Source organism: Siphateles boraxobius, unplaced genomic scaffold (assembly GCF_051911475.1).
Source record: "Siphateles boraxobius isolate OS27281-9 unplaced genomic scaffold, OSU_SipBor_1 1, whole genome shotgun sequence".
NCBI classification, from domain to species: Eukaryota; Metazoa; Chordata; class Actinopteri; order Cypriniformes; family Leuciscidae; genus Siphateles; species Siphateles boraxobius.
In genome coordinates, this window is record NW_027508699.1 from 24,696,581 (window position 1) to 24,721,855 (window position 25,275).

General features: G+C 39.3%; 1 protein-coding gene across 3 annotated transcripts; it reads right to left on the reverse strand.

The window, feature by feature from the left end:
• Positions 1-79: 79 nt before the first annotated feature.
• LOC143738863 (RALY RNA binding protein like) lies at positions 80-20,349 on the reverse strand. 3 transcript variants are annotated; one of them, XR_013204067.1, is made up of 8 exons: positions 20,128-20,349; positions 12,112-12,382; positions 3,875-3,947; positions 3,727-3,774; positions 1,959-2,128; positions 1,613-1,726; positions 916-1,190; positions 80-439 (listed from the first exon to the last, which is right to left on the reverse strand). XR_013204067.1 is itself a non-coding variant. In XM_077230993.1 (7 exons), the coding sequence occupies exons 2-7, from the start codon at positions 12,365-12,367 to the stop codon at positions 1,051-1,053; spliced, it is 801 nt and encodes a 266-aa protein (XP_077087108.1). In that variant the 5' UTR covers positions 12,368-12,382; positions 20,128-20,349; the 3' UTR covers positions 80-1,050. The 3 variants fall into 3 exon arrangements, 1 of the variants encoding a protein (XP_077087108.1); XR_013204118.1 differs by having other exon boundaries at positions 80-778; XM_077230993.1 differs by having other exon boundaries at positions 80-1,190.
• Positions 20,350-25,275: the final 4,926 nt, after the last annotated feature.

Sequence of the window (25,275 nt, forward strand, 5' to 3'; positions counted from 1 at the left end):
TTGTGCACTCAATAAATATTATTCAAATATATGCATAATCATTTAATGGCGAAAAATAAAACGCACATAGGCTGCAGTATAACGTTTTCCATTTATTTTTAAACCTTTATGACAATGACTCTTAAGTTTATCACTTGTTTTGCTAGACAAAATACATTAATTATTTTACATATTTAGTTGAATAGCCGAAAACCAAAGTTACCGTTTTCACCCTTTTGTTTTGTCTATTTACACTTATATCATGTATGCAGATATCAGAATAACTTCATAGATATTACTTTCAAATTTCTTACAAAAAAGAATGATTGAACGGAATAAATACATACATACATTCATTAATTCATTCATACATACATTAATTAATACATAAAGAGTTTGACATGGAAAGGTCAAGCATTCTAGCTAGATATCTTCCAAACATGATGCGCTGGTCTCAGTCCTAAAAAAAAAAAGAAAAAAGTCAAAACAACATCAACAACAAAAATCATCAATAAAAGACTGAAATATTTTTATAAATATAGATATGTCACAAAAATATGTTCTTTTGTATTATTACTTTTTAGTAGTATCAGAAATTTAGGAGAATGTACACTGAATGAACCAAATAAGATATTTTTGCTTGCCTGATACTGAAGGTCAAATGACGAGAAATTTCAGAGACATTAGTACTCATAAATGAATGGCTTAAATATCTTTTAGTTTACATGGAATTGCTTGTAAAAGCTGAGGTGTGTCTGAAAATGATGAGTGCAGTAAACTGCACAATAGAATGACATTCCTACATGAAGAGCAGACCGTGTCAGACAGTGCATTTCACAAAACACTTGAAGGAAAGATGCAATCTACTTTTTGACGATGTAAAATAAAATAGAGAAGTATTTCAAACATAATGTGACATGAATTTGTGGTACAAACCTTGTTCAGTTGTCTACATCTGATATGTGGTTTTCTATCTGTGATTTAACTCACATACACACAATTTAGTCCAATAGAAGTGGGTCTTATTCATATATCAAATTAAAACAAATGATATTTCACATGCATATGAGTTTAATGACAGCTAACCAGTTCTTTGTTTACTTCATCGCCTTTATCTATCACGTCCCAGGACACATCCACATCTTCTCCAGAATTTTCTTCGGCCTCACTATAGAGAGATTGATAGGCCTTGTCTCGCTTCCAGGGGGCTTCTACACAATATAGAAATGGCAGACAAAGAGGTGACTGAGATTAAAGTGCGGCAAACGGCTACAGTGAATATTTACAGAATTAAAGGTAGCAAACTTTCAAGTAAGTAAAACTAACACAGGTTTGTGGATGGCCCTCTGCCAGCCCAATTTTGTGTGTGTGTGTGTGTGTGTGTGTGTGTGTGTGTGTGTGTGTGTGTGTGTGTGTGTGTGTGTGTGTGTGTGTGTGTGTGTGTGTGTGTGTGTGTGTGTGTGTGTGTGTGTGTGTGTGTGTGTGTGTGTGTGTGTGTGTGTGTGTAGGAACTGAGTGCTGCTGTTTTCGATTTCCTGCACTGACATCGAAAGTGATGAAGACAAGTGTTTTTAATCTACCTTCTGCCAACATGGCCTCTACCCTGATAGCAATGTTCATTCCATCCTCTTACCTGCTTCTGCTAACTGCTTCCGTTCAATCTTATCTAGCCGTCCCAGTAAGGAGTCAATCTTAATCTTGATCTGAGACAGTTCTTTCTTGATTGTCAGGAGCTGATCAGATTTCACTTAAATAAAAAAACACCTCACAAAATTAATTATGAGGATGAATATATCACTGTGATTTTATGATCTCATTGTATTGCTTTTAGTTTTAAAATAGTTATGGTTGGCAGTTGATTATGGTTGGCATGGGCATGCTATGTCAAAGTCCATGTTGGGACATGTTGTCCTTGGGGCTAAAACATGATAATGGAAATTGAAATGAACTGATAAAAATTGATTCGGAATTATACAAACCCATAGAGCATAAGGAACCTGAGGACAGCCTTCTTATAGAAGAGCAGGTGGACATCTTTGGCTGGAAAGAGTTTTTCGTCCTGCGTGTTGAGAGTGCAACCAAGTGGGAATGCTTGATAGGTATCATAGCCCGAGGGGATGGTGCTAATCGCCCACGAATGTCAAAAATCCTGAAAAAAAAGATATTATACAAAATATTTTATAGTTCATTATTATTATTATTATTATTTAATCACTTTCAATCCTGGAAAAATATGGTTTCCACAAAAATATTAAGCAGCACAACTGTTTCAACATTGATTATAATTTGACCACCAAATCATCATACTAAGATTATATTAACTTAAAGAGAAACAACATTTAAAAGATTGTGCCGACTGCAAACTATTTGAATGGTAGTGTATATATACACTGAAGAATCCCTGTTGATTTTTTTAGTTAAACGTGTCACTAAAATTGCTAATTTCCAAAATATAATTTATTATTAATTAATTTATTATTACTAAAGTTACAAATGAAACTTTTGTCCATCTAGCGGTTAAAAAACTGAATTTGGTTGTGCTTTGGTTATGTGTGACTGTGTGGATGAATTTGTCCCTTTACAATAGATAATGCTTTACAGTGAACTCTATTAGAGAGCTAAATATGGCAATTTATCTGTTCAATAAAATACCTAATCACCTATTGAGTAATAAAAATGCAATTTCTGCATCACTTTTACAAAATTTCAAATCCCTAATTTCTCGCCGTCTCCGAAAAGCCAAACCAATGTTGATTCTTGTTTTATTACAACCTTTCTCGCTCATTGTGACAACTATATGACACTCCCACTCCATACACACATCATATAGTAGCTGGAGGAATTTTTCTCTATTTACAGATATGACAATGATATGACAAGCAAAGCCGAGTGTTCGCAATTTCCAGCTAACAAACGGTCCTGTCAGGTCTAAAATATAAACCATAGTGAATCAGGTTTTGGAAGAAGGATTTATGATATAATTATTTATATTTTGTTAATATTTGAAAAAAAAAGTTACAGTCACCATGTCAGTGTACCTTTAATAATTTACAAAAATAGATGTTCACTAATGATCCAAGACTTCTGGACCCCACTGGACCCCATTTAAAATGATCAGCTGTAATCCAATAATTCTGTTGTACCAATATGGAAACTGACATATAATTACATGTATAGAATTTCATTAAATTACAATACAGAGATGAGAGAATATTTTAATTAGTCTACATGCAAAAGAGCAAGATCACTCCTTAGTCCCTGTCCCCTGAGATAACATTTGATGAGCATAATTAGGTTTTTGCACAGAAGGGATTTTGTTCGTTAACACACATATATTTTCCGTGGAGAAGTATAAAACTCTCTGCCAAATGAGGAGTGAAAGCAAACACATGAAAATGTCAGAGGAAAGATGACCAGCGTGTCTCGCGCTGCTCGGTTAACGACCCAGCAGCTTTCTGACATTCAGCTAATGTCTCACAGGAGAGGAGTGCTCATCATTAGCCTGAGCAAAGGATCGAAGTCAAACCAATAAAATGACATTAATTATGGACATTAGGGGAAGCTCTTCCTCTACTTTTTCTACTGCTTTTATTTTTCTCTTCACCTTACCTCACCACTTTTTCATAGAAAGGGGAAAACGAGACAAGGTGGATCTTAAAGACCTTACCAAATCAACAACTGAAATACAACCTAAATTATTGGTATCTTTGAATTAATGTATTTTCATAAGTAATTGCATGTACATACCTGGTATAGAAATCATTCCTGTAGAAGTCATAATCAAATTCATAGCCGCTTTAAAAAAAATATAGAAAAAAAGATGTTATTTCAATCTTTCCATGTCTACTAATTACAATTGGTGGGAAAAAACTATAACTAAATTTAGGTGGCTCACCTGTTTAAGGAGAAAGGACGCTTGGATCCCACCTTTGGCCTGTAAGGACGAGGCTCTCCAGCCATGTTAATGTCTGTGGGAAGAGCAAAGGACATTGTGAAGAAGAAAAAAACAGCATACGTTTCCTTTTTTATATATAAAATAAATCCTTCAAGTCTCCTTAAAATAAATGTCTAAAAATGGCAGGTCAATAATAATGGACAGAAAAGCCTCTGCGCCCTCTGAAAGAGCATAGGCATTATGCCACAGAATAAATAACTGATGGCTCTCATCTGTCTCATCAGAAAGAGAGATGCTATCAGTGAGGCAACAGCCTCACTCAACACACACACACACAATGCACAATCACTCCTGAGTGCCTTTCAAGGTCATCCGGCACGTTATCCAGAAGGACGGACTGCCTGAGTGCCTGACTAAATCACAATTCGGGGCTTTAAGACATTTACAAGCAATTTAAGCCTTCACTCTGATGAAGCACAAAACAAAGCACTAAATCTGTGAGGAAAAGTAGTGCACTTTCAGAGTGACTGAGCCAAATCATTATGGAAGCATACAGAACTTTTAAATGGTCACGGTCAGAATATGTGAGATTGAAGTCATAGTTCCCTATCAGTCGCTCAAGCTCGACGTAACGTCGACGTGACGTCATAATTGGGATCACTTCAGGGAGCCCTATCATCTTCGAGTGTCTACAGAACGAGCCAATGAACGTTGGCGTGCATGAATCGCATAACACACCCTGGCCCGCAGTGCGGGTTAAACAGGAAACGGGCGCACGCACTCATTGTCTTTCACTTCGGAGCCGAGCTTACTGTTTGACTTCAGAGTTGTCCAGACTCCTGCAACACGGAAGACTTGTGACAAAGACTCTTTGTGTTGGTGTGACGGCGCGATCAGTGTGTATCGTGTGTGTATTTGTGTGTGCGTGTGTGTGTGTGTGTATGTGTGTGTGTGTGTGTGTGTGTGTGTGTGTGTGTGTGTGAGTGTGTGTGTGTGTGTGAGTGTGTGTGTGTGTGTGTGTGTGTGTGTGTGTGTGTGTGTGTGTGTGTGTGTGTGTGTGTGTGTGTGTGTGTGTGTGTGTGTTTGTGTGTGTGTGTGTCGTCTCGGTGGGCGTTTCCATTCTGAGTGTGTACCTAGATTATACTGCGGCTACCCCAGGGTGCTTCAGTACTGAAAGAGTTTTTTCTATTTTTTGTTTCCACTAAAAGAGCAACACAAGCGTGACCCTGCGTCCTTTTCAGGATGTCATTCCGCTTGTGTGTTTCTGGATGCGGTCGTTCCCCGACGCCAGCAGACGGCCACAATAGTTGCCTCTCGGGTTTGGGCACTCAGCATGCTGAGGCAACTTTTGTGAATAATTCATGTTCCCAATGCGGGAATATGACTGGCAGCGCTTAGATCGAGACTTGCTTACATCAAGGGAGGTGCAGTCCCCTCGCCTATGCCCCGATTTAGTGTCTATTCTGGACCTCAGAATAGACCTACTTCTGCGCATTGCCAGGGCGATCTGAGGATTACCATGAGGGCTTCCCCGCCGAGGCAATCACCGAGGGCCCCTCACGCCTCACAAGCGCTGCCGCCGCTGGAGCCTCCAAAAGCGCGTGCTAGTCCTTCTCATGGACGACCTGTCGTTTCTTTTGGAGCTCCTCCTGACAACCAGATGTTGGTCGCAGCATCGGAGGGGGAGCATCAGTCCTCTGGAGATGAGCATTCGGCTGCATTTCCCCCTTCGGGGAGTGTAGCATTGCCCAAGTCCGATCCATTCTGGATAGGACTCGGGCACACTATGCTTTCCCGGGCCGCCGAGAAGGTCGGGCTTGTGTGGAACCCTCCACCGGGTCCCGAACCTTTTTGGTTGGACGATTGGTTTCTTGGGATGGGCCATGATGGTTCTCAGTGCGCTACCCCTGTACCTTTCTTTCCGGAGGTGCATGAGGAGCATACTAGGACATGGACGACACCGTATAGTGCCATTTCAATCCATGCCTCCCGTCCAAGGCTTGTAGGTTTTTGTCTGGTCTTTTGGCGAAGGCTTATGAAGCCTGTGGACAGGCTGCTTCCACCCTCTATGCCATAGCGCTCTTGCAGGTCCACCAGGCCCAGGCGCTCATGGACATGAACGAGGGTGGATCTGACCCACAGCTGGCACACAGCTGGCCCCTGGGCCTACGCAAGTATGCGTTTCCCCCAGTGAGCCTTCTTGCACAGACCTTGTGCAAGGTCAGGGAGGACGAGGAGCAGGTCTTGTGAGGTGCGCCGTATTGGCCCAACCGGACCTGGTTCCCGGAACTGGTGCTCCTCGCGACAGCCCCTCCCTGGCCCATTCCTCAGAGAGAGGACCTGGTCTCTCGGGGACGGGGCACCCTATGGCACCCGTGTCCAGAACTCTGGAAACTCCATGTCTGGTCCCTGGACGGGACGCGGAGGTTTTAGGTTACCTAACCTCAGCGGTAGTTGACACCATCGCTTCTGCTAGAGCCCCCTCTACGAGGCACCTCTATGAGTTGCAGTGGAACCTATTCGTTGACTGGTTTTCTTCTCACGAGGAGAAGAGTCCCGTCGCCACTGTTGCTGACCATCGCTGTACCTCTGTCATGGTCTCGGCTCCTCAGCGAAAAACAATGAGTGCGTGCGCCCGCTTCCTGTTTATACCCGCGCTGTGGGGCGGGGCGCGTGACGCAATTCACGCACGCCAACGTTCATTGGCTCGTTCTGTAGACACTAGAAGATGATAGGGCTCCCTGAAGTGATCCCAATTACACCGTCACGTCGACGTTACGTATCCCGTTCCCTCCTTCAGAGAACGAGGGTTACATTAGTAACCGAGACGTTTTGGAACAACATGATGTTGAATAATTGATGTCAGAATTATTATTATTATTTTTCAATTTTCATTTCAGATCCTATTTCTGACTTATACTAACTTGTATACATGTTAAAAACAAATATATTATTTATAAATTCATTAATTTATTTTAAATTATATTAATTTTATTATTTTTGTTCGATTTTTAAAACAAAAAAAATATTTTACATTAAGTTACAAAAAAAATATTTAAGCAAATATCAGAAGGTTTGGTCAATGATAACATGTGTGGGTACAAATGACTTTGTACACTGACGCATGTATCATTCCTATTTTGCACCCGCGCAAAGCGGACTTTTCCCTCCACAGACACACGTCGGTTAACTAAGAAATACACTTGCGCTCCCCGGGGCGGTTCAGCGCAAAGAGGAGGCGTTTTCCGGCGCAAACTTTCCCTCATGCTATTTTGCTGTTCTATAAAACAATTGCGCCACTGACCAGAAAAAAACTAGTCTAAAGTCAATGGCGCGTTGCGCGTACATTCAGATGCTATTTTAAGCGCGCATGCTTGGCCATAATACAGAGTGTGAACAACGCCTATACACTGTAGATGACTCTCTCATCTACACAGATGCATTTAACTTTTTGCAAATAATACATTATTATAAGGAAAAATATTAAAACAGGAGGGAAATCATTGTTGTGTCCATAACGATGGGGAAAATAGGCATAAAGCTTACACATTTACCCAAATTATTATATGCATGTTTAACCGAAGCTAATTTGGGTTGGTTTGTCCATTTCCCAATGTCACTTCTCTTTCTTTTACGGCCCTGACGAGAACATCGATCTCCTCGGCTGTAAACCGATTCTGAAGCGCGCCTGGTAAATGCGCCGTTATAATAGTAGCCTATTGCGCCATGGAACAAGCGCACCTCGTTCATCATGCTCTTAAAGGGAATGTGATATAAAGCTCGTATTGGTTTGTTTCCCGTTACGCCCAAACCACACCTATGAATAATGAAGCTACTTCAGACCAACCCCTTTTAGATTTGCGCCAGGCGCAAGAGGCATTTATCCCGCCGGGAAAATAGCAACAGCGCCGGGATCCGCCCACAAAGTTACTTTCGCTTTGCGCTTTGACACTTGCGTTTCATATCGTTAAAATAGGGCCCGATATGTTATTTTACTGTAGCATTTTGAGGTTCTCGTATACTTTTGTGGTGAAGTAATCTGCATTCAAAGTTCATGAATTGAATGGAGTGAAAATTTATTTTGTGATTGACATTCAAAAGGAAGTCATCATGAGTTTGATCACAATGAACTATACTAATCACTGATGTGGCTACTGTTCATTTCTTTTGATTTACATGAATGCATTTGGTAGACACTTTTTGCATTCAGGCCATACATTTTTTTAGTCCATGCATTCCCTGGGAAATCGAACCCCTCACACTAGTGCCATCCTTTAATGTTTGAGTTACAGGAATGACCTCATTGAGCCACTTTGAATGCTTTAATGTGGAAGCAGATGATTCAAGTGCCTTTAAATTCACGATAATGATTTTGAGAGATCTTAATAATGGTTTCTTGGGAGACGATATGAACAGGCTGACTCATCCTGCACCAATAATCCCACAAATGCCAGACATTTCACTCGGTATGTGCCGACCATCTAAAATACCACCATATTTCAGACATGGAGCCATATCATACTTTAATCTCAGTTTACCAATGGGCCTCTTCTACTCAGTATGCTTCCCTCCCAAAGGTCTGTCAGGCTTAGCGTCGTAGAGAGAAGATTGGTGTTTCTCTTAGTGATGACCTCGGCTTAATGTCAATGTGTCCGCCTGTCAGCTTAAAGACGTTTTTTGAGTGATTCATTTGACAAGACATAACTGAAGACTTGTGCCTAAACTTGCCTAAATGCCAAACTCTAAAGGAAAAATCTGTTCTGATAAATTTCAGTAAACAAAGTCACTCAGGATATACCTGACTGAGCAAGAAAGAACTTCAAGGACTTTATTTATTTCCAAAGAAAAGCATATTGCCAACATTATAAACGCATAACTAATTTTTCTCTTTAGCTAGCCTATATGAATATTATTCAGACACTTCTAGCATTTGTTGCATCTCTTTAACTAATGAATGTTTCCACTCATCAAACATTTCTTTCATTTCCTTTATTCATTCCTTTGTGGCATGATGTAATTCAGTGACTGATGTACGCAATTGTCTGGAACGGTTTGTACACTTCAGGACATTCACACCCATTTTCAGTCCCGCTCATAATCCCTGGAGTCTTGTGTGTGCACAGCTACAAAACTTTGCTTTGTAACTTTGATGTGTCGACTTTGATTAGACACATGAAAAACATGGATACTCATCATGAACAGATGCAACTTGAATGCAAATTTAACAGCTTTCAGGATTTGACAACATCTAATTTTTGACTACTTTGCCTGGTCAAGCCTGCAATTCAAATTTGCTTGAGTTGTGTGTATGAACAAGTAAAAGCAGAACAAAAATCTGTAGTCAAAGGAGAAAAGCTCAGCTACTAAAGTAGATGTGCTATACTTCAGTATGGAGAACATATCAAACCCTTAAAAAAGAATAAAGACAGGTTATCATTTCAAACAGTTCACAAAAAATTTTAATAGACACAGTTTAGTTTTTATGTATTTCCCCCTTTAAGAGCTTTCAGAATAGTTGACCAAAAGGTTGTAAAAAAAAATATTTAACCTTAAAATATGTTTCGTGTGGCAACATTGAAATTAACTGTAATTTTATTTTAAATATTATTTTGTAATATTATTAAAATAATATTATATTTTACACTACTTTAATATTTTTAAAGTTTAATAACTATACTAGGTTGCAACAAATAAAGTATTTCTTACAAGTCATTTCAGATCAAGTAGAAATAGCTCCTTCTGGAAACAACTGCACATTCTCAGTTTATACGGCATATATGAAAGTGCATTTATTTGGTTACTTGTCATTTAACAGATTTATGTTTAGTTTTATGTCCCCAGTGGAAGGGCCATTTCACAGGAGTTCTCCTGGGATTAATTACAAACTAATGATTTTAATTGTATTTATTTAATGCATGTATTAATAATAAAACAGATTTGATATGTCAAACAAGAAAAAACTATATTATTATAGGATACAATGTAATATATAATATAATTATCATCATTTAGTTAATTACAAATCAGGTATTAAAAACAGAAATAAGATGCATCTTATTTGTCTGTAAAATACTCACATCTCTGATTGTGGCGCTTCCCTTTTTGTATTGTTCTTCTGTACATGTCCATTCGGCGGTACATATATTTTGATAAATAAACGATTCCTTTCCCTTGAACTCACTTCACTGTAGTGTCACTGTGAGAGACTGACTGAATAGAGTTCACCACACAGGCATGCAATATTCCAGACCATACCACTGATGCATAATGGGGGTGTTGATAAATATATTTTAAAAATTCTAAACAATTATAAATTAGTAATAATCAGGACCCATTAAATAGTGCAGAAATCATGCTGTTTTGCATCAATATTTCTTTTTTAAATCCTTTAAGCATTATTTAAGTAAACACATTTTGTATTTATCTACCATATTGTATAAGAAAAGAGGCTTTTACAAATGTATGGCTAGTATTAATATATACATGTACTGTATATGAACGATTGATGCAGTTTATACTCTTGTCTCAGATTGTTTATCTGATCTTGGATCATATTGTACATCAAAAGAACCGCGTCACACAGCTGCTGCTGTCAGTCATTTGAAAATACTATTGACATTATAAGCCCGGGGGCTATTCATGCAGGAATATGCTTTTATCCTTTGAATTAAAGGCAGGCTCTGAAATTGAAGACATTGTGACGCCTTCATATCTGTCAGGTTTCAGATATAGAAAAACTAATTATAGAGACATGAGTACACACACATACACTCATTGTGACATTGATATAATAAAAGTTTTTATTTAAGGCAAGCTTAAATAAAATAATTTTGAAGAATGGGGTATATTGAGGTATGGGAGTTTGTAATATTGTTAAAGAAACTATAGGTCCTATTTCTGACTCTTTTGAAGCTTATATAAATCTTAAGTTTTATACTATATGGTTTATAAATGGAAGTGTTCTTTAAATATGCAGAAAAATAGATGATTCAATTTATGAGGATTTAGTATTTTTCTAGTTTAGTTTCTGATTTGTCTTTGCCACTGCAGTTCCATAGATGGATTGTACACACACACACACACACACACACACACACACACACACACACACACACACACACACACACACACACACACACACACACACACACACACACACACACACACATTATATTATATATATTCTGACAGATATATATTGCCATCTAGTGGCTGACATTGGCCTATTTCTTTATTCTGTAAAGTGACTTTATTTATTCTTCTTACCAGTACTTCCTCTTGCTAACAAAGGGGGGCAATAAAACACAGTAAAAAATCTCATGTGCAATCTCTTTCTGCACCCCACAAAAATAGTTATGGGATAGATTCTTGAAACTATTAAAAATGTTTCAATTCAATTTCATTGTAAATAACTTTGTTTATTTTTACAGATACTATGCTGCTCTGGTTACAAAAGAAAATTAGCACTATCTATTTAAAAAGGAAATTTTTTTTAGGAATGTTTATTAAAATGAGGCACATTGATCTCCCAAACTGACCCGCTGAAAAGTGCCCCAAACCCTCTAAAACCCCCCAAACCTTCATCATTAGTAGCAGTAGCCTATTTTTTTTCTTTTGATGTTTAGATGATATTATTTTAATTATTTGCGTAGGTATTATGAGTGGTTATAAGAGCCTGATTTGTGTGGGGTTTTTTTGTTTTGTTTTTTAAGATGTAAAAGTATCTATTTATGTACTATGGAAAGCAGGTTGTGGTTTAGAGGCCGCTGCGGACGGGTGCGGGTGTGAGTGCAGGAGAGTTGATTTTTAAGGATAAAGCGTCTCGCACTCGTTCTCTGCAGCGACCTCTAAACCATGCTTTCCACATGTACTTATTTGGTATTGTTTTTATTTATGTGCTTTTTTATGTGTTGGTGATGGGTATTATTATCACAAAAGAAAAAAATAAATAAATACTTTTTTTTAAGTCCTAAAAAAAAGACTTAATAGTCTTAAGGAAAATCATTCCAGCACAAGAGACCCATTGGAGTTCAACTCAAGCCACAGCCCCAACAGTGACAGCAGCAGTTTCATTTTTAATAAAGGATGATGAATATTTATCAGGTAGCCATGGGAATAACCATGACCTAAGATCAACTGTCTCTGTGCCTGCAGATCCTCATTGTCATCCAAATAATTGTCATTTGTTTAAGTCTAAATCATTTACATAAATAAAAAGGGAAATCAATATCACTTACCCAAAGTCTGTCCAGCAAGCACCCTGGTGTTCTCACCAACCACAGCTGAGCGAGCGTTCCTCTCGCAGGCATACTGAACGAAAGCAAACCCCTTGTGCAGAGAGCAGCCGGTGATCTTTCCATACTTGGCAAAAATTAGCTCAATGTCAGTTTTCTGGACCACAGCGGTGTTGAGGTTACCAATGAACACTCTGGAATTCAGAGAGCGAGGATCTGTCTTGTTTGTTATATTGCTGGTTTGAGTTTTCCCAGTCATCCTTCTTAGGATGTCCTGAAACATACACACATATAAACAAAAATTAAAGTGCCCCTATTATGCTTTTTCAGATATAACCTTTCATTTGGTGTGTAATATATCTGTTTGTGAATGTAAGAGGCCTGCAAAGTTTCATAGATCAAAGTGCACAGGTTTTTGTTTCCCAAAAGAAAGAACAGTTAGTAATTCTAGTCAGTAATGAGGCACTTGTCATGCACTTTAAAAGGATGACAGAGGTTTAGAGAATTGCATCCTTGATCAAACCGTTTCAGACACTGTGAGACCAGAGGTGATCCTGCAAGAAAATTAAAGTGTTTTTAAATTAGAGTGTATATGAACGTATAATCTAGATCAGTGGAAGAGACCACCAGGGTGGAGGAGGTAGAGTTGGAGACCCCCTGGAGCCAGCCAGGACAATAGTGAAACACGGCAGAACTGATGGAGGGAGGAGCCAGGGTGGAGTCATGAGCCAGACCAACAGAGGCAACACCTAGAGAGGTGAAGACCCAGGCGGAGTCCGATGGGTGGAGAGAGCAGGCCACACTGAAGGACCAGAAGGCCAATGGCAGAGCTGCAGTGAGGAGCGGCCGAGGTGGAGCCAGGAAGCGGGAGGACTGAGGCATAGCCGGTGGGAGTGAGGACTGAGGCAGTTCCAAAGAGATGGAGAAACTAGGCACAGCCGAAGGCCCTTAAGTTCGAGTTGGAGGTAGAGCAACGACTGACCAAGGTGGAGCCGGAGGGACGCTGGAGCCCAGTGGAGCCGGAAGGAAAATGATTCCCGGTGGAGCTGAGGGAGGGTAGAGTCAAGGTGGGGGCGACTGGTCAACGGGCCGAGGTGGAGTAATGGGCTCGGAGGCCCGAGGCAGAGCCAGAGGATCATTACACAAAGGTGGAGCTGAAGACCGGGCTTGAGGCGTAACAGCATTGTTAAGCAAAGTCAATGAAGGACGAGCCGAGGAGCTGAATGGGACCAGCAGAGCCAAAGCCGAGGAACTGGATAGCTTACTTAAAGGAGGAGGGAATGGGAGGCTGGGTGGGATCATTAGCAGCGACAAAGACTTGGAGCTGGGTGGAACCAGCGGCGATGAAGTAGACTTGGAGCCAGACGGGACTGGCGGGGATGAAAGAGAAGATGAAAAAGATTTGGAGCTGGACGGGACTGGTAGAGATTAAAGAAAAGACGAAGAAGACTTGAGGCTGGGTGGAACCAGAAAAGGAGGAAAGGCCTCATCCTCTAGCTCCACTAAATCTTCCACTGGCACGGATGAATAAACTGGCTTACACACCTGGTCAGACTGGACAGCATGCTTGGTATCCGGGACAGACGAGGCTGCAGGCTCTGGCACCTGTTTCCTGTGGTGGGCTCAGGCTCCATACCCCCTGGCCGTGGTTTCTGGATCTGCTGTGGTCATGAGGGACAATATCAGTATGGGATAAAAACTCTCAAGAAACTGGAGAACGGCTTTTCTCCACGTTCCGTCTCTCATATATGGTCCAGAGTGCTACAATAATTTGCTCCTTCCCAGTAGATGGATTTTAAAGTCTTGTCATCTAAAAACGAGCACTGGGCAAACTGGCAGAAGTGGGCTGAATAATCCAATAGATGTAGCCCCTCACGGGTGAGGGCGATAAACACTGCTGTTAGATCCATAAATCCTTTCTGTGGTCTGGTTTTCTGCCACAGCTGTGCTGTGGATAAAGACAAGGCGAGGTGAGGCAGATCTAAAATGCAGAGTAGTTATTAAACAGAACATAAAGAGCATAATCCAACACAAGAGTAAACCAAAACAAGCGAGAAGGGAACGTTAAGGTCCTTGCACACTGAGTCCGAAAAAATTTTATGCGTTTTTTCGTATTCGTGATTCGGTGGCTCAGAATTGTCAAAACACCATCAAAATGTTTGCTACGGGTGCGAAAAACACAGAAAATCGAACCCGATCCGAATTTTTTTATGACGGACGAAGGTTTTGGAGGCAGAATGTAATCGTGATTGACAAAACATGAGGTTGTATTTATTTTTTAACGTGCAAAAATTTCGGACTCAGTGTGCAAGGACCTTTAGTGTGCTATTGCACAGGCAACACCAGTCCATGAGTAACTGAAACTGAGGGTATTATATGAACTAATGATACATTGAACTAACGAGGAACAGCTGTGTGAGTATGAATCTGTTACGATCCTCCGTATTTGTTTTGTGTGGGTTGTTTTTTTTGCATATGTGTGCAGGGATTGGTTGCCGACGGAGGAACCTGATTGGCGGATCTACTGACGTGCCGCTTTAAAAGGGTGGCGCTAATCGAAGATGTTGAACTCATTCTGGCGTTGGCCTTGTGGCGTAAAGATCTCCGGATTCCTCCTCCCGTCGACAGATCCCAAAACCTTCTGTTGATCATGTTCGTTTGTTTGTGGTGTATGTTTTAGGAGCATAGGGGTGTCCTGCCTTTTATTTTGACTTTTTGATTTGTTTATTTATAGGGAGTTAGGGAAGTTTCTTTGTAATTTTGTTTATTCCCTGATTAGGTAATTTATACATGTTTTTTTTTTAAGTCTATAAGTCTATTTTGTTTATTATTTTGGCCTTTGGGCACCCTGAAACCATTGCTCCTTAATTTAATTACTTTTTCCACCTTAATAAATTATACTTTTTGTGGAGAATTGTGTCTTTGGTGATCTCGGCTGGTGCTGGTTTCCTTCAAACCAACTGGTAAAGTTCACGTCAAGACAGTCTTTATTGCACAGGTCGTAAAAAAATCAATGAAACAATGAGAAACAGAAAAAACAGAAAGGAAACACAGGAAATGACGAAAACAAACAAAAAGTCTTTGGAACATTAAACAGAAACAACAGATTTGTGACAATAACACTATATAAAATAACAGTCATTTATATTTTAATTATACAAGTAGACTGCCTGATTCAAAATACATGTATTGGTGAAATAATGAGTTTTCAGTGGGGTTTAAACAGATACTGACTCATTCATTACCTGGCCATTTCCTATCTCCATGGCAACAGATATAAAAGTTTATGATCAAGAAAGAAAGTTATTTTCAGATACTGTATCTACTCAACTCCATCCATTTACACCCTCTTCACGAAACCTTACCACACACAAGCACTAATACAGCCACAACCAACACCACACCAAACTTAAGCTGTCTAATTGCTTCATGTGCATTTTCAAATCTTCCTCACCATTCCTAATATTCTGCAGTTGCTATAAATGGACCAAGAATAAATGAGATCTTTTGCTGAGCTATTTATACATCTCTTGAGCCTGTGATCCTGTCAGATTTTTTAAACACTCTTTTCAAGTACACAGAGACTATACATCTGGCTGGATGTGGCAGCACTAGGGTTGACACCAGAGAAGACACTATTCAGGATGAGCTGTGAGGATCAGTACAGTGTGTGAATGCTGAGACGTGTGAAGTTCACACTAAAAAAAACTTTCACAAATATGGCTTCTCCTATCTTTTGCTGCAAGTGATAACAAAGTGTTTCTTCAGGATTCCCAGCTGCATTCCCTCACATGCGCAAAATCATTGGGTTGTCAAGGGTACAGCTAGTCTTGCGTTGCCAGACCTTCAGACTGACGGCAGAAGATCTGGACTCCATAGCAGCTTTCATTGACCAAAGGAATGTCTAACCGACATCTAAAGCAACCAATCACAGTTAATTTATTTAGAGGCGCTGAAAATGTAAAGTCAATGTCTTGCAACGGCTTGCAATTCATTAAAGAACGTTGTGATAGTTTATTGCAACAATGGTGCTGTGATCTTCAGATACTTTTGAAAATCCAGTGTTTAGTTGATGCACTCATTGTCACAATTGTAAACACGATGGCTTTCTTCTTCCATGAGGGGGTTTGGCGTCATGGCGGCTTTGTTTCCTGGCGGACCGTTAAAAAATGTGACACACATGTCTCCCGGAAATCCTGGAGAATTCAACCAATCAGATGACGAATTAGAAACTCCCAAAATGTTTGTGTGCCATATGCATCAGACGTTCAGCCAACGGACCGTAGGGTGTGACGTCTGAGACTGAGACTAGGGTTCAGATAACATACGAAATTAAAGACAAAACAACTGTGATCATTAGTCATTTAGTGTAGTGTACTCTCTTTACATGTCTAGATTTTAAAAATCTGTTAAGATTTTAAAAGTCATGTAGTGTGTTCCATCCTTATACTGACTACTTCTGCCTATAGCAAATCAAGTTCTTGACTGTGACATAAACAAAAGTCTAGATATTAAAAATATAACAAACTTCATTATTCTTTAAAAAAAATTAAGGAGAATAAATTTGTTATTTAAATGTTAAAAACAAATGTTTAAAGTATGATATAATTTTTAGAAGGAATACTACAACTTCAGATTCCTTTTCATATAATCTACCATTCACACACTATAAACAAAAGAGTTGGAAATCAGCAGACCGGCACAGAATCCATTTCATCTGTGAGACAGTGAGTCAACCTTCTGACTGATCCTCAGCAACACCAGCATCCTCCTCCAATACACACCATCATTTCTACCGAATCACTGATGCATGAAAACCTTCTGCTTCCCTGTGTTAACAATAACCTCACCTCATTCTCTCAGGTTGACAGGCACGGCAGAGCTCTGGCATTGAGACTGGACATGACATTTCTATTCACATTCAAACCCAATTTCTTCACCAGCTCCATGGACAGTCATTCATGTTATATGCAAAATCTAAATCTCAGAAAATTAGAATAGTACATGACTATTGACATTAACATTAGTTTTGGTTATTTTGGCAGTGAGCAGGTACAAATCTTGCTGGAAAATGAAGGAAGCATCTCCATAAAGCTTGTCTACTGAAGGAAGCATGAAGTGCTCTGAAAATGTCGTGGTAAACGGCTGCGTTGAGTGGACAGCACAGTGGACCAACACCAGCCGATGACATGGCTCCCCAAACCAACACAGACTGTGGAAACTTCACACTGGACTTCAAGCATCTTGGATTGTTTGCTTCTCCGTTCTTCATCCAGACTCTGGGACCTTGGTTTCCAAATGAGATGCAAAATTTGCTCTCATCAGAAAAGAGGACTTTGGTCCACTGTGCTTTATTAAATCCAGAGTCAACGTAGCCGTCTACCAGGACATTTTCAGAGCACTTCATGCTGACTTCATTTCCCTGCAGGATTTGCACCTGCCCACACTGCCAAAATAACCAAAACCTGGTTCAATGACCATGGGATTACTGTGTAATTACTGTGTGATTTCATGTAATATTCTAATTTTCTGAGATTTTGATCTTGTGGTCTTCACAAGCTGTAAGCCATAATCATAAAAATTATAACAAATAAAGGCTTGAGATATCTCACTTTGCATGTAATGAGTCTATACAATATACATGTTTAACTTTTTTAACGGAATTACTGAAATAAAATCAACTTTTTGATGATATTCTAATTATATGACCAGTATAGGTAAAACCAGATCAAATCAATACATGTCCCCATATTTATTTATTTGGTAGCCTTGTAATAAGTGGGATAATATTAGTGTAATTATCTCAAGCAGCTTCTGATTCTAAACTTGGTGTGTTTTACATCTCTTTATTGCTGTATAACCCTATATACAGAGCTGTTGCTGATCCTGCTAGTCCAGATTACAGTTTCTGCATGAAAGCTCAGACACTTCACACAGAATTCATGAAAAAAACAATGTAAGAAAACATCACAACAGATCCTACCAGTCCACTATACAGCACACTTCTCCAGCATGGAGTATTCACATCTACATTGATGAGGTAATGATGTGTATAATGATGTTTGATGTTTATAATGTTCTTATGCAAAAGCAATAAAAGGAGAATAATGTTGTTTTTTTTAATTGTTTTTATTATAAACCTTTACCTCTGGCATTAAGGAGACTTATTCATTCCTTTCTCCCTCTGTTGGGTGATCCCAAATATAGAGTAAATTCAACCAGGCATGTGTAAGTGGGTCAGTAGAGCAGTGTCTAATTAGCTGGTAACACAATGAGCTGCAGCTGACATGACAGGTGCACAGCTTAGACAATACAAGGTCAATTCAAGGTGGAAATACATTCACTTTTACATGATTCAAAAGTGAGGATGACGTAACTGGGTGCTAAAATAGATCTGAAACATCTCCCTGAAGTCATATGTGTCATCAGATTTTTTTTTAAATATTTATTTTCACTGTAGTTTACTCCTGTTTTTTCCCTCAAAACATCCAAAGACAAACTCATACATGATAATATTAACAAAATATTTTGAACAGGCCAGAAACTTAATTGGCTACTATATGAAAAGATTTATAGGAGACAATCACTTTTAAATGGGTTATAGTCTGTTGTTACAATTACTGCAGTACTTTTGAATAAGTAGTTCTTTCAAATAAAAAGTCAATGAAATCTGAGGATGATGGCATATTCGGCGTACAAGCAGACTCCATTTATCTTTTCATTGTCTATCAACAATGAACTTCTAAACAAACCGGAGAAATTACAATGACAATACTTTGTGACAACTTATCCTGCCATAAAAACTGCGGTGATATGGTACATAAATAAACATACTTTTATTTTCATTATCTCATCTGCATTCATATGTGTATGCAGAATGTGGGGCTCTGAGGAAGACTCGGGAATTCTGTCCATGTATCATATGCTTGAAACTCCCATCCCTCCTAGAATTCCCAATGAGAGATAAGCCTTACTTGGGGAAAGGATATTTCACGGCTGGCTTCCCCCACCTGTCCCTTGACTGACACAGTCTGAATAGTAAATAATTCTTTTTCAGAATAACATACTTTTTCATCATTCTCGACTCTAAAAGAACAATATTGATTAAAGAAATGGTTTTGCAGGAAGACTGTGAGTATCGTATCTAGTTGAGAGCTGGTTGACATAGACTGATTATCATGCTTTGGGCTCTGCGCTTGTACAAAACGAATGTAAGAAATATTGCAATTGGTTGGATAAAATGAAATCCAACTTAGATTATGCTGATAACATAAAATATTCCTATTGCAAAGTCATGTGATAAAATGTTTTTTAGTGTGTGTCAAACTTTATTGAAAGTTTAGTCTTTTTAAGTCTTATTTTTAGCATCCCCTTGTAGACAATATTATTTTAATAATGTCAAGACCAGTCATAGCAAGCAATTTGCATGGATACAATGAAAAAACTGGTCCAACTGTGAAATGCAGCACATTTAGATAATGAAAGTGACAAAGGCAGCCATTATTAAACATTTCAAAAAGTTTTTCATCTCACAATAAAGGTTCTTTAAATAAGTATATTGGTTTCTGAGTACACATATGTTTTTAAAGAGAGAACACAGTTCTTAACGGAAATCAAAAGGTTCTCATTTAGCATCAGACTGAAAAACCCTTTTTATTCCAGTTCGAACCTTTAATTAAAGTCTAGGCTATAATGAAAAAAAAACAAGAAAGAGGTAGATCTGCAAACTTCGGAAACAACTCAAGAGTCATTAGGCTAATCATGTATGCATTGAAAACAATTGTTATATAGGCCTAGGCATTGCTCATCGAATAGACTAAATAATTAGGCTATTAGTTTGAAATTAACGCGACGTCAAATGTATATTTTTAAGACATCGCACGGAATTAAAAGTAGTCTAGCTAGCATCTCTTTTAAAAAACCTCAGGAAACAGGTTACACGAGTAAACGCATTTCAACAATTGACCAACGATGAGATGAATCGAGAAAGGCAGCAGGTAAAACACGGGAGCTACTTACCAATCACAAAGTCCGAGCATCAGATGAGATGGAGAGCGAGTGCAGAGCGTTGCGCTTCTGGATCGTTCAGATCGCAGCCTCACTGGATCATGTGACAGCTCTGCTGTCCGCTTCATCATCCACTTATCCTGCATCCATTCATCCACAGCTGGCTTACTGTCTGGAATCTGGAATCTGTTTCTTTAACTTCGGTCTTTTTCCCCCTTCTTTTTTTCCACAGGGGTTGTTTTTATGTATTTTATGTATGATGTAGCCTACCCCCCCCCCCCCCCCCCCCCCCCCCTTTTAAGGTGCTGTATCTTTTTGATTAAAGCACAAAAATACCATAATATGTTTGCAGATACTTAGGGAACATTCTAAGTTCACAAACATATTTCTCCCAAAAACAATGATACAATTATTCTACTTTGAAATATGCGCTCCGTCTCGGAATGTTCGTTTTTTGTATTGGTCTGTGTGTTTCCGCCTAGTATTGGGGGCCAATTTACCCAGCCGCGGCTCGTCTGTATGGGCAGGTCAAAGGGCCCAAATATTCATTCAAACATAGACCTCTATATGCACTGAATTAATAATAAATTATAAATGTGTTCAGCATTCCGCAACAAATATTTTCTAGACTATTTTGAGTCGTAAAGTGAGCAGGATATATTAAAGTGTAGCGCAAGGATTCAACAGTTATGTATTAATGATACTAAGCGGGGCAGTCTCGGAGCACTCCCCAGCTCTACAGCGCCCCACAAATTTTCAATCTAAATCTGTGGTGAAAAATGGAACTGATACGCTACTCCACATAGGATTTGGTACATCTCCACACAGGGCAGATTTCTGGCTGCCCTGCTTATTTTCACGTGACCTTAAGTAAACCTCGCTTCAGAACAAGACTCTATCAGTCAACTTCAGCTGTCAGTCTGCATCAGGTCAGTAACGAGTTGGCATGTCTGTTCTTCCTATTTGGAGTAGCGTATCAAATTAATGAACGTAGGCTATAAACCCTTTAGTTTAAACATGATCATAGCTTTTATATCGCACAGTTCCTACATGACGTCACAACATACGGGCATTTGCAGACCCGGCGCCATTTCTGTGGGCATGCTGTGTGCAGAACATTAGAATAAGAAGCTGAAACGAGTTGATTTTGTGATAAAAAGTGAAAATGGTCATCTCCTGCTGGGTCAATGGATGTTCAAATCATGCCGGAGGTTCAGTTAAATTTGGATTTTACAGTATACCCGTCATTAGACTTCATGAATGTGAGAAGACGCCTTTGTCAGAACAATGACGGAGGTTATGGCTGGCGAGGATAAACAGGAAGGAAACTCCTTCAAAACAAATATAAGTTAACACTTTGCAGTTTGAATGATGTCTTGTATGAACAAAATGACGAGGTATTAAAAACATACAAAAACAACATTGTTTCCACTGTTCGATCGCGCCCGCGCCTCTCACTCACTCACAAACACACACACACACGCGCGCACATTCCAGCATTGCAATCTCAGATTATGTCCCTAAAGAACCAGCGTATAAAGTAGTTCCGAATTACATTAATTAATTTGCATGCAAGTTTTATTTATTTTTATATTCATGCACCGAACCATGACGCCCGTACCGTTTCGGTTCAATACGAATACGTACCGTTCCACCCCTATTCTTCAGTGTATAAAGAAGTTTGCATATAACGGAAAGCACCGATGACTGTTTTAAGGGGAACATAGGAATTAAGTTGTGGAGGCTATGGCTTTTTAATAGACAGATAGTCTAGCATTTGCTAGAATTAGCTTAAATTTGCTATTTTGACTAATTTTCCATTGATTGCACTTGAGCAAATGTCACCAACCCAACCCTCGGTAAACTGATTGTACGCTTCCAGTGATTTCCAGGCTCGGAATTGCTCACATGTGTAAAAACTCCTAGCCAATACCAGATAATGGTACACATGAAAATACTGTATCTGAGGCAAAGCTGCATAATCAGTGCTCAGAGCTTCCTTCGTTAGCACATACGGATCCACACCATTTATGACTGAAACTCTCTGTCTTGTGTTAATAGAGTCTCTTTATAATCTCTGTCATTTTGTCTCTTCATGATTTGCGTAACATTATAAACAGAAAGAAATATTCGAAATTTGCTAGTAAAACTTTGTAAACACCGCAGATTATGCCATCAAAGATGGCGTCTCCGGGGAGGTCACGTGGCATTAATTGGCCTGTGAGAACTATGTATACAGTAGGTCTGTTGTGTTTGTTTTATTTTTGTTCTTGATTCAATAAATACATAAAGGCAATTCTAAGATATATGCGTTTGTCGTGTGTACTAAAGTCTGTCAAACATCATCAGTGCACCACCCTCAGGCTGAATAACACAAGAACATTAGAATTCTGCCGAAAGTGTGTTTGATTGTGTTCAGCTATTAAAATATAAAGCTTTCAAATTTTTTATCATAAACTAGTGCCAAGACCCAGAATCTGCCCTATACCTAAATTTATGGCCAGGAGCAGCTACTGAATTCACCCAATAGTATTTCGACACCACAGGTTGCCAGCTGGCGGAAAACACGGCGTACGCACTAGGGGTGTGACGAGACACTTCTCTCACGAGACGAGATGAGACACGAGATTGGGTTCACGAGAACGAGACAAGACGAGATTTTTGCACAATTTTTCAGAAATCTTCAATGACAAAATTCATGACTGGAATATTAGTATGCAGGTGCATTTTACAATGTTTTAACTAATAATATTCTAATGCATGTCATTTCAGGTATACTTTATGAGTATGAATTATCAAATGCATTGAAAGAAAACAATATACAAGCACTTTAAAAGGTTTTTTCTCCTGTATGATTTCACATGAGTCTCTTCAGACCTTACTGTACATTTATGAGCTTTCAGAACTTCTGATTGAGGCTGTTTGTGACCTCCTAATTGAACTCCTTGAAGTCTTAAGTGCAAACAATAAGTGCAAGTGCAACCATAATCAAAGTTAGTGCACAGACTCTTTATAATTGTTTTGAAATTGCTGTTTTTTATTATGCACCGGCAGTTATAGGGTTAAGCGGTGAGTTCGGAAAAGGCCGGTAGAGAGAAACGAGGCTGGTGCGTTTGTCTCTACAGTTGTTCTTGCGTTCCGATTATAAGTTCAGAAACAGAGGCTCCCTTGTCCTTAAGACATTACAGTACTCTCTCAATATTCGAAGTGCAAACAGAGACCATAGTGCGCAATGCACATCAGAGAGATTGTTTTACTTTCAAATTCATGATCGCGCGTACTCTGTGTATAGGGAGCACCGTGCATTCTACAAGATAAGACATTTATCAGAGGTCTAGTGTTGCGCAACGAATCCATCGTCATCAGTGAACCATCGTGGCCATCGTCACGCGATCAGTGAACTGTGATTCGTGCTGCACTGATTGCAACGGCAACTCGGGCTGGATAAGCAGAGCAGACTTTTACATTAGTTTATAATTGTTTTAAAACAGCAAAACAATAGTTTAGGTGAATATGAGTGTAGCGGTGGAATATTCTATGGTAATCTCACCCTCACGCTCAGTCATGGCGATATCGCGAGACAGCTTTTCACTCGACGGGAAATCTCGTCATATTTCAGTCTCGCGAGATCTTGTGGCATGAGATCTCATCACACCCCTATAGTACTCACGGAAGCCAGTAAACAAACTAGGTCAGAGATCGCAAAGTCGGAGGAGGAGGAGGAGTCGGTAAAACAACCCTGTCCAATATTTTGAATTTGGACTGCAGTACCGATTTCAACCACTAGCTGTCAATATTACATGCTGCACCTTTAATGTTAAATGTAAATCCATCATAAAAATATGAATAATTGCATGTTTAAAACTATAATGATCAAAACAAAGAGTGAAATAAAATAAACATTTATCTATCTCAGGCTAATTTGACCAAAGAATTTTGCAAATAAAGTTTTTTTCAAAAGTTAGTGTAGGCTACTAGTAGATTCAACTAATTTTTTAAAGTCAGTTTCATTTAATTTAAGTTGAAATTGTACTTGAAAATTTAAGGCAGCAATGTTTTTTACAGCCTACCAAAGACTCAACAGTAGGCCTATCGGAAGAGCGTGAAGTGAAATCAAGGTAAATGTTATAAAATATTATTTAATTGTGTATATTTAGGTCACTTAATGCTAATTAATCATGCTAATTGATTAAATTAGCCTTAGCAGTAGTGATGGGGACGAGACCGCCAATGCCGAGTCCGAGTCAAGACCGAGTCTTTGAAGGGTATAGTCCGAGTCGAGACCGAGTCCGTTGGTTTTCAAATACAGTCGAGTCTGAGTCAAGACCGAGTCTTTGAGGGGTCGAGTCCGAGTCGAGACTGAGTCCATTGTTTTTCAAATACAGTCGAGTCCGAGTCAAGACCGAGTTTTTGAGGAGGCGAGTCCGAGTCGAGATTTTGTCTCGACATGTCAGTTTTGATATTCATGATTTAATATCACCCCAGTTAATAATCAACAGTTAGGCCTACAGACTAAGCTAGATTGGTAATTGTTTAGAGGACCAGTCTTAACGTCTTAATATGGACTATGCTTTTACTATCATTAAAAAAATCCCTACCACATGCATCATCTTCTGCATATTTTTCTAAAATGCTTCAACAGTGCTGCTCTGTCATCAACCTATTAAGCTCACCCTTACTTTTTTAATCATAGTTAGGACATGCAGAGCAAATAAAAATTTTCTAGTGGCATCTCTAAATTAGTAGGCTTAGCTACTTTATAACATTTTCCAATATTTCCCAATTTTAAATATTTTGACAATACACTCGAATTCAGTATCTTTTAAAACTGTATTCCCCATAACTAGTGATGGGGACGAGACCACCTATGCCGAGTCCGAGTCAAGACCGAGTCTTTGAAGGAACAAGTCCGAGACGAGTCCCGAGAAAGCAGAAATCGGTCTCGAGACCGGACTCGACTCCGAGACCGGACTCGAGTACTTCATCTTAGCAGGACAACAATGTTAAAAATCTCATTTCCATCTATCAAACGCAATATAGGCCCATTATTCGAAATGTGGTGGACACTGGGGTAAAAAAAAATATTTATGACACAAAAATGACAGCTCTGATCCGTAGTCCACGGCCGGGCCACACCAAGCCGACGGTCGGTCGTGTTCC